Source organism: Spea bombifrons, chromosome 5 (genome assembly GCF_027358695.1).
Source record: "Spea bombifrons isolate aSpeBom1 chromosome 5, aSpeBom1.2.pri, whole genome shotgun sequence".
In the NCBI taxonomy this organism is placed as follows: Eukaryota; Metazoa; Chordata; class Amphibia; order Anura; family Pelobatidae; genus Spea; species Spea bombifrons.
In genome coordinates, this window is record NC_071091.1 from 1,133,446 (window position 1) to 1,143,346 (window position 9,901).

The 9,901-nt window shown below is 56.3% G+C and overlaps 1 protein-coding gene across 1 annotated transcript; it reads right to left on the reverse strand.

Annotated features, from left to right (window-relative positions):
* Positions 1-1,206: 1,206 nt before the first annotated feature.
* DHX30 (DExH-box helicase 30) lies at positions 1,207-9,423 on the reverse strand. The gene is made up of 19 exons (XM_053468056.1): positions 9,251-9,423; positions 8,655-8,785; positions 8,057-8,167; positions 7,717-7,937; positions 7,050-7,170; positions 6,759-6,908; positions 6,512-6,664; positions 5,520-6,347; positions 4,787-4,862; positions 4,588-4,692; positions 4,302-4,477; positions 4,002-4,208; positions 3,811-3,892; positions 3,128-3,321; positions 2,859-3,018; positions 2,572-2,729; positions 2,345-2,445; positions 2,120-2,259; positions 1,207-1,797 (listed from the first exon to the last, which is right to left on the reverse strand). The coding sequence occupies exons 1-19, from the start codon at positions 9,405-9,407 to the stop codon at positions 1,514-1,516; spliced, it is 3,555 nt and encodes a 1,184-aa protein (XP_053324031.1). The 5' UTR covers positions 9,408-9,423; the 3' UTR covers positions 1,207-1,513.
* Between the last annotated feature and the right edge of the window lie 478 nt (positions 9,424-9,901).

Genomic DNA, 9,901 nt, shown 5'->3' on the forward strand with positions numbered 1-9,901 from the left:
CGTAGAGGGATTTTTTTCCCAGCCAATCAGATTTTTCACTAAGTATATATATTTTTTGGATGAATTTCTTTGATTTTCATTTGGTTTTTGGAGCTCTGGCGCCATCTGCTGGTTTATGACCTCTGTGGGTTCTGCCGGAACCGCTTCATTAACGGCAGCCGGTACCGCTGGCCCCGGTGTGTGAAGCGTGAGGGGGGTATTTAGAGGGTGCCCTCAGGAAGGGTAACGGCCATGCGAGCAGGTGGGGTAAATACCTGGAGAGATTTAAAGCCAACTGCCCCACAGCAGCCAATCTCAACACAACTATTAGGGTACTAAAGTATGTGAAACCTTCCATACGAACCCCTGGTGAGGAGCCGGCCCCCTGTATAATGTATAGATGAATCAGTGACCGGCCCCCTGTATAATGTATAGATAAATCAGTGACCGGCCCCCTGTATAATGTATAGATAAATCAGTGACCGGCCCCTGTATAATGTATAGATAAATCAGTGACCGGCCCCTGTATAATGTATAGATAAATCAGTGACCGGCCCCCTGTATAATGTATAGATAAATCAGTGACCGGCCCCTGTATAATATATAGATAAATCAGCGACCGGCCCCCTGTATAATGTATAGATAAATCAGTGACCGGCCCCTGTATAATGTATAGATAAATCAGTGGCCGGGCCCCTGTATAATGTATAGATAAATCAGTGACCGGCCCCGTGTATAATGTATAGATAAATCAGTGACCGGCCCCCTGTATAATGTATAGATAAATCAGTGACCGGCCCCCTGTATAATGTATAGATAAATCAGTGACCGGCCCCTGTATAATGTAATTAAGGACCGTTTGTAAGAAGAAGCAGCTTCTGGACTCGTAGCGAAGCCCCCGCTGCATCCGTCGTCACCGTTACTCATAAGCAGTTTGTTAGCCTCCCTTGGTTACTACGACTCCCAACATCCAGAACCCCCCCCCATAACAACTCACAGCCGACCTCATCAGACTCGGCCCTGGGCTGCCTACATGGATCAAACCACTGGAGGTGCGGGGTGGACCTCTCGGGGGGGGGGGCATCACCTCGGCCCGCATTCTGCTTCCTAATCCCGTCTGGACTTCCTGCTCACATTTACAAGCAGGGAATATCTGCCCCAGCGTGGGGTCTGCTAGATCACAGATACCCCCTTATCTCCTATCCAAATAAACCAGATTATTAAACGTTCGGCTACAGAAGAAAATAATTTATAAACGAAAATTCTGAATTCTGCAGAAATTTACAATCAGGACCCCCGAATCTGCATGAAAACAAAACAAACAAATCCTCCCATTCATATAAACAGACAAGTTTCCTTTAAATTAAACAAGAAAGTGCCGTATTTATGATGCAGTTTGACCTCCGTGCCGCTGAATGAATCGGGGATGGGGGGGTACGGATCCGGCTTCTTGCTCGGATGTTCCGGATTCGGAATATCGCAGAACGAGGATAAAGAGTCGCTGGAGAGATCTAGAACCGGATGGAGAGACGCGTCACCCGCAGGGTACGGCGTCAGACAGCGAGGCGCCCGGAGACTCCGGCCGGGGGGCGAAGCCATGCGCGGTGCCGTTCAGTAAATCCACCACCACGGCCAGCAGCTGCGCGTTCCTCTCCTGCGCGTCGGGCGAGAGAGACGGGCGGTCTCGAGAGAGCGTCTCCTCCACCATCCGGGAAACGGCGTGACGCAGATCCCTGAGGAGGCCGACGGTGCGAGAGTCGCTTTCCAGCTTCAGGAGATCCGAGTCGGACAACGAGACCACCACGTTCTGCCCGTCATCTGCAAACAAGAGACTCGTGAGACAAACGGCACGGAAGCGGCAACCAGCTGGACTCGCAGCCCCCCGAAACACCAGAGGGGGGGGGCAGGCACCGCGGCAACCAGCTGGACTCACAGCCCCCCCGATATATCAGGCCGGACCCACATACGTGTGAGAGACGGGCACGAGATGCTTCACGTAACTTATATGTGACAGGGATCTCGCAGACATTAAAATCCGCTGCTGGGAAGAAAAAGGGGACTAAATGACTCCGCTTCCCGCCGTGGCCCCCGGGAGCGATCGCTTAAATGCCGTGGCCTGTGATAAAGCCGTTAAACCGACCCGTCGTGCTGACAGAGCTGTCCGCCATCAGCAGCACCGCCAGCGGATGCACCGCGGAGCTGTCCCGGACGAACACGGCGCCGGCCGACTTCATAGCCAGGAAGTACGTGAGCCACGGGCTGCGCAGGCTCTGGACGCCCCTGCGGGAGAAAACAAAGAATCGAGGTAACAGCAGACCCTTAAGGGCCCGAGAGCCCGTGGCCCCCGCCGGTCGGCTCCACTCACCTGTTAATCGTGGTCTTGTGGAGGTGCACCGGCCCTCCTTTTGTTTTGTATAAGAGGCTGTTTGGCTTGAACTTGCCGTTGGTCACATGACCGCGTCTGACCTGCGAGTAACGGACCGGATTAACGATAAATAAATCGATCCCGGCCCCCCGCAACCTTATACCCCGACCACGTGAACCGCCATATTCTCCGATACACAGCGGGCCCCCCGGCCCCCGGCCGCTCACCTGGATGAGGTTGGGGTAGAGACCGGCGAGCAGCACCCCCTTCACCAGCTCGTCCTCGTGGCTGAACTGGTTGTAGAGGGACTGCCGGTGAGCGCACGCCGACGGCTCCGGCACCAGAGACGCCTCGTACACGTTGGACGCAAACTGCTTGACGAGACCTGGGGACGGGAAAACGCAGCAAATGATCCGGCGATCTTCAGCTGGGAGGGCATTCCGGCGATCTACTACTCTTCAGCAGCCTCACGGCATTGTATAAATCCCGGCCACAACTCGGTTGACGGACTGACCTTGGATGAATCGCAGGGCCGGCCGGGACAGCATGTTTGCCTCCAAAAACTGTTCCCTGGAAGCAGCGCTGCTGTGCGTCGCATTATCTTCCCAGCCGCGCAGCGCATGCACGAAGGCCATGTGATCGCTGCAGCTCTCGCCGCTCAGCGCAGCTTTTGCCTGAAAAATGACAGGGAATAGACGCGTTAGCGGAGCCCACGGGGGGGGGTGTCTCGTTACCGGACCGCACATGGAGCACCCCCCCAGGGGGTCAGCGTTACCGGCTGACCTTGTTCACCCCGGCCCGGTTCTGCAGTCCTCCCTGGAACGGGTCTCGGGTCAGGCAGGCGGCGATAACCAGCAGGGGGTGAAGACAGCGGAAGATGGAGGCCAAGACGATGGCCTTCGCCAGGCTGGGGTCGGTGGAGACGTCTGCGACTCGCTGCCCCAATAACGTCAGCTGCTCCCGGGTGTCAATCACCCCTAAGAGGGGACAAACGAACGGTATCTGCCGACTGTCCATGCGCAGGCCAGAGATTCACAGCAAACCCCCCCCCACGCACACACTATAAACCTCTAAACACCTTAATAAAGAGATGCAGATTTATCATAAGAATGATGGGAAATTAATATGTAACGCAAGGAAGTTTTACTTTACTGAGGGGGTGTAGATAAGTGGAGCAGCCTCCCAGCAGAAGTGGTAAAGGGTAATACAGTGAGGATTAAACATGCATGGGATAGACATACGGCTCCTGAATCTAAGACAAGACCAACAACTGATTAAGGTTTGAGTCTTTAGACTGGGGGGCCAACGGGGGCCGATCTGCCGGCAGGGTCTATGTTACGTTACTCGCTGTTCCGCTTTCGGCAGATAATCCATTCCTGTTATTATCTGTTATTTGTATATAAGTAGTAATTCCCGTTGAGAGTCGTGACAGTCGGGTGGTATCGCGAGGTTTGGGTTGCACTCACTGATCTCCTGCAGGAGACGGACCGCGTTGCCGATCGCTTCAGGATCAGGACTTTCCAGAGCTTGCGACAAGAACTCCACAGCCTGAAACCGGGAAACACCGGGGCGGAATAAAGCAAAATAACGTCATTCCTGAATAAACACGCGCAGAAACCGACTATTACCGATAAAGAGGCCGCCCCTCCCCCGTTACCGTCATTTCCGGGACGTGGATCTTGGCCTGGAGCACCAGATTCTCCAGGGGGGTCCGCAGGATCTCCGGCTCCTGGAACCGGGGCATCGCCTGGTGCTGCTGGCGGCTGAAGAGGTGGTAAGAGGAGCCGGGCTGGCATCGGCCTGCGCGGCCGCGCCTCTGAGTCACGTTGGACATGGACACCCAGGAGGTCTCCAGGCAGGAAACCTGCACGTGACCGGGGAGGAATAATGAGGTTCAGGCGCTGGGGGCAGAACTTGTTACCCCTGCGTCTGCCCCCCGCTGGCGCCCGTTGGCTACCTTTGTCTTGAGGTCGTATCGCTGCTCCTTGTGCATCCCGCTGTCCACCACGTGGACGATGTCATCGATGGTGACCGAGGTCTCTGCGATGTTGGTGGCCAGGACTATCTTGCGGACTCCCGGCGGCGGCCGCTGGAAGATGCTCTGCTGATCCATCATCGGAATGTTGGAATGAACTGAGAACCGAGACGAGCCGACGGGTGAGGAGAAACCCGCAGGGCATGCGACGCAGCGCCGAGTCCAACGCCGTCCCCTCCCCCGCCCCCGGCAACCCCCGCTCTCCCACCTGGTAACACGAGGCGCTCGTCCTTGTGAAAAGCCGGACTCTCCTCCAGTCTCTGCTGGACGCCGCGGATCTCCTGCCAGCCAGGGAGGAAGCAGAGGATCCCACCTGAGGACAAGCAACACACAGGAGTCAGGAGAGGAGCGGCGGCAGGGGGGGGGATCACGGTGCACGGCGGGGATTTAATGCCTGCGATTCTCACCCGGGGCTCCGTTTTCGGCGATGTGAAGAATCACTCGGCTGATTAAATCCAAGTCCGGGACGCAATCGGCCGACTCCTGCGGGAAACACGAGGAGGAAAAATACAAGAAATAAAAACGATTACAGCGTAACCCGGGAAACAGACGGGAGGGAGCGGCAGGAATCTCCATAAACTTTGAGGTTTATGACCCAAAGAGGAATCAGCGCCCAATTAACCCCTTAACGTCCATTGATGGGTCAGGCACGTCATGCAAAACGGTCAGATGATGACCTATGACGTGCCTGACACGTCATGACATTAAACAAGCTTAGAAAGCGAACAACGATCACTTTCTTCGCTTAACCCCTTCAATCCCAGGGGTTTTTGGTACCTCAAAGCACAGAGCAATTTTGCCACTGTATAATGTATAGATAAATCAGTGACCGGCCCCCTGTATAATGTATAGATAAATCAGTGACCGGCCCCCTGTATAATGTATAGATAAATCAGTGACCGGCCCCCTGTATAATGTATAGATAAATCAGTGACCGGCCCCTGTATAATGTATAGATAAATCAGTGACCGGCCCCCTGTATAATGTATAGTTACATCACCGGCCCCCTGTATAATGTATAGATAAATCAGTGACCGGCCCCTGTATAATGTATAGATAAATCAGTGACCGGCCCCCTGTATAATGTATTGATAAATCAGTGACCGGCCCCCTGTAGAAGCAGATGAAGCTGAGATTTACCTGCGGTGGCCGGTAGTCGCGCTCGCCCAGCATGGCCATGACGTCCTCCAGGTAATGCTCCTTGACGGGGTACATGAAGCCGGGGACCCTGACGATGGGGCAGTCGCCGAAGTATTTGGAGATGCGTTGATTGTCGCCCGTGGCGCTCATCAGCACCACCTTCAGCTGCGGGTTTAGTCGGCGCGCCCTCTTCAGCAGGATTAGAAGGAAGTCCGTGTTGACGTCCCTCTCGTGGACCTCGTCGACGACTACGTGGCTCACGCCTTGCAGGCCGGGGTTACTCTGCAGCTTCTTGAGGAGGACACCCACGGTGCAGAAGAGAAGAGCCCCACCTCTAGGGGGCAGCATGCTCTCCAGTCTTACTTGGTAGCCCACGTTTCTACGCAAGCCAGGCCCCAACTCATAACCCACACGGTGAGCCACGGACATGGCGCTGATCCGGCGGGGCTGGGTGATTATCATGTTACACTGGGCGCCCTGCCCCCGCAGTATGGCGTCTTCCAGTAAGTACTGGGGGATACGGGTGGTCTTCCCGCATCCCGTATCCCCGGCAATGACGACAACAGGGTTACTGTCAATGGCGGACACAATGGCTTCAACTTGGGAGTCCGCCGGCAGATACTTGAGCTCCATCTCCCGCCTCTCCTTCCAGCGCTCCTCCAGGGAGTGACTGACGCGAGACTCCTCCTCCTCGCTCAGCGGAGCGAACGGCCGCCCCGTGATGGGATCACAGAAGCCGCGGGAAGACCCGGCCGGGTCGGCTGACGAGTCGGACGTCTCGGGAAGGTCTTCATCTTTTTGGGGTGACTCTGAATCATCTAGGGGGTACTTAGTGAGAGGAGAAGTCATGAGAATACACCGGATTATTTTACGGGGGGCTGCTGGCCTGGTTGCCGCCTCCACGTGAATCAGGATACAGATACCTGTAAGGGGCAGTTACCAGGAAGATACCCCCGGGAGACACAGCACTGACCACTATTACCCCACCTTACCCGGCACAGATAATCCTCGATCCTCCGGAGGATGGGCTCAGGAACGCTGAACCTGGTGGGCTGGCGGTGCTGCTTGCGGACCTCCTGGACGTACGCCATGTTGTATCTGGCATGAGTGAGCGGCTTGTTGTTTGTATCCACCAGTCCGAGAGCCTGCAGGGGGGCAGCGAGACGCAGGAGAGTGAGGGGGGGGCAGCGAGATACCGACAGGAACGGGTTAATGGGGGGCCGTCGCATCCCAACCGACCTTCAGCTTCTGGCAGGCCAAGGCAGCCGCTTTATTCTCCGCTTCCGCCCGGCGGAGGCCTCTCGCCACGAACGTTAACGGCTCCGGCCACGTCAGGGTCAGCTGGCACGTTTTGATTGCTCCTCCGTCGCACTGATAGCGTACGAAGTCCTGCGCAGGCGCAAAAGTACGAGAGATCATCAGTATTACGTCTGCAAAGGTGTCCACCACAGCTGTGAGGATGCGCCAGGAACCCACTACCTCCATCCACACCAAACAGAAAGGAAGAGACCCCAGAGAAATACCACCTACCCGGGGAGAGGCCCTGGAGGTCGCGACCTGGACCACCTTGGTGAGGAGGTTCTTGGGGTGAGGGAACTGGGCCAAAGCCTTCACGGCGGCGGCATCTTCAGCCGCATCGACCAACGGAAACCTGGAGAAGGAGAAGTGAGCGAGGCGGGGAAGAGGGACAGGGCGGCGGATCCACTACCTCCAGCAGTCAGAGGCGCCCGCTCCTGCGCGAAGGCCGCGCTCTCCCGGTAACCATCACTCAGCCGCACGTTATTATTAACAATCATTTCCAAAGAGCGAGTCTGCGGCCCCCCAGCGGGAGTAATCAGAATCCTCGAGTACCGGTAATCCCCCGCCCCCGCGAGCAGCAACCGGCTTATCGCCATCCTTAGCGATGTCACAAAAAATAAACGGGGCCCGGCGCCTGCCCATCCCCCGCACGCAAAGGGATAGAAAACGCACAATATTTCCCATCATCATAAAACAACGTTTCTGCTCGGGCCCCAATCTCTACGATATTCGCCCCATAACCGGTAAACTCCACCAGTGGGGTCCGCGCTCACCGATATACCCCCCCCCGGATAATACCCCCCCCCGCTTGCCCTTATTAAAAAAAAAAGTTTATTTACTGGAATAAAAAATATGGATTTATATGAAAAGACGCTTTTTGTCCTCCTGGTTGCCCCACCTGTAGTCCCTGCCGGACCTCCTGCCCTCCTTCCGCGCGCGGGGTGGATAAAGCTTCCCCCCGACCGCCCCTTCCGATTCCTCGGCGTCTGTCCGGTAGCCGCCGCTTTCTCCCCTGATGCGGGAAGCTGCAGCTTCATCCTCGGTGCAGGACCGATCGGCCAGCGCTCTGTATCTCTGCTGCTTTAGCAGCTCGTTTCCGGGGCCCAAAAAGCCTAAATCCTGCAAAAAAAAATAAATAAATGTTTTGACAACGAAGAGTTACAAAAATATCACTGTTCCGACCCATTCACATCATCCAAGTGACCTGGGGAGGAATAAGGCTTCTTTCACTTTCGTACCTGGAGTATCTTGCAGGCCATGGCAGCCGCCTGCCGCTCGGCATCGATCTTTTTCTGCCCGTATCCTTCGACCTCGATGTATTTCGGCCATTTTACCCGCAGCGTCACCCTCTGAAAAGGGAACGGACCCGATATATACATTAAAGTATCCGGGGGGGCCCCATTACAGCGAGGGGGAAGATGGGGGGTCTCGAGCCCCAATTACAGCAGGGGGGGCAGAGCCCCAATTACAGCAAGGGGGGGGCAGAGCCCCAATTACAGCAGGGGGGGGGCAGAGCCCCAATTACAGTGAAGGGGGGGCAGAGCCCCAATTACAGTGAAGGGGGGGGCAGAGCCCCAATTACAGTCAAGGGGGGAGACCCAATTACAGCGAGGGGGGGCACTCCTCTGAAAAGAAGAGTACGGATGGCTCACTTCAGCCCAATAAATATATTATAGATCCCAAACGGATCCAGAACCGGAGAAACCGCCTCCAAAACTATATTTCGTACATCGAGAGACTTAGCGGCCCCCGAGCGGACAGGGAAGTCTCTCTCCAGACCGCTTTGCCCGTGGGGTAACTATGTCTCCTTTGCCCCCAGGGTCAGGGAGCGCTCACATTTTCCTTCGCGTGGTCGTTGTGGATGTACAGCACGGCGTCTCGGCCCCCCGCGGCCCCCAGCGCTCGGCTCATCACGTTATGCAGTAAATTCTTCGGCTCTGGAAATTCCTTCAATAGATCGACGGATCCTGCAAGGAAACCAGAGATTAACAGATCCGGTAAACACCCTCAGCCGACGCGGCAACAAGGGGGAAGCGGCCGGTAAACAGGGAGGGGGAAGCGGCCGGTAAACGGGGAGGGGGAAGCGGCCGGTAAACGGGGAGGGGGAGCGGCCGGTAAACGGGGAGGGGGAAGCGGCCGGTAAACGGGGAGGGGCCGGTAAACAGCAGAATAATATTATGACACGCATGTGACGCATCATACATGTAACTCCAGAGAGAACAAATGAACATTAAGGACACCACAGTTTAATAAACTGGCACGGCTGCAGCGACATACGGGGGCCACGGGAGAACACACCGATCGTACGGCAAAGACAACACTAACACCGATAAGTAAAGAGTCCCGCAGAGACACCCCGGAGCCCGGGGGCCAATGTCATCCCTATGCCCGAGTAACATGACCTCCGTACAGGAGAGCCCGGGGCCGCTCACCTCTGCCCATCTCCCGGTCACACACCCCTCTCGGCTCCTCCGCACCTCCCAGCGGCTGTGGCCAGTATCTCCCCGCGGACCGCGGACGGACCTGCTGCCCCGAGAGCCGACATATAAGCCGGCTAAGCAGCGGCATGACCGTCCTGTGCGCCGCCATGTCTGCCGGGCACAGAGAGCAGGGTGCGGGGACAGCGCGGTATCACCGGGAACAGCGACATCCGGAGGACCAGCGGCCAGACGGTGAACTGCAGCTCGACTCCAATACAGCGCTGCGCAGCCAGGAACCAGAGGGGCCGGGGCCCCAATACAGAGAGAGTGAGACAGGGGCCCTAATACAGAGAGAGTGAGACAGGGGCCCTAATACAGAGAGAGTGAGACAGGGGCCCTAATACAGAGAGAGTGAGACAGGGGCCCTAATACAGAGAGAGTGAGACGGGGGCCCTAATACAGAGAGAGTGAGACAGGGGCCCTAATACAGAGAGAGTGAGACGGGGGCCCTAATACAGAGAGAGTGAGACAGGGGCCCTAATACAGAGAGAGTGACAGAGGGGTCCGGGGCCCCAATACAGAGAGAGGCACTGAATGGCTGTCCACTCTAACCCACTGAATGACTGCTATCCGAATTGTTTTGTTATGTTTACCCATTGTACA

Bases quoted from the DNA above. Each gene is read 5' to 3' on its own strand.
- DHX30 (XM_053468056.1), bottom strand. From the start codon at position 9,407: ATGGCGGCGCACAGGACGGTCATGCCGCTGCTTAGCCGGCTTATATGT. The intron at 6,348-6,511 runs GTAAGGTGGGGT...CCTCTCACTAAG, and splicing joins TCGAGGATTATCTGTGCCGG to TACCCCCTAGATGATTCAGA. The intron at 2,730-2,858 runs GTCAGTCCGTCA...TCCCGTCCCCAG, and splicing joins GGCCCTGCGATTCATCCAAG to GTCTCGTCAAGCAGTTTGCG.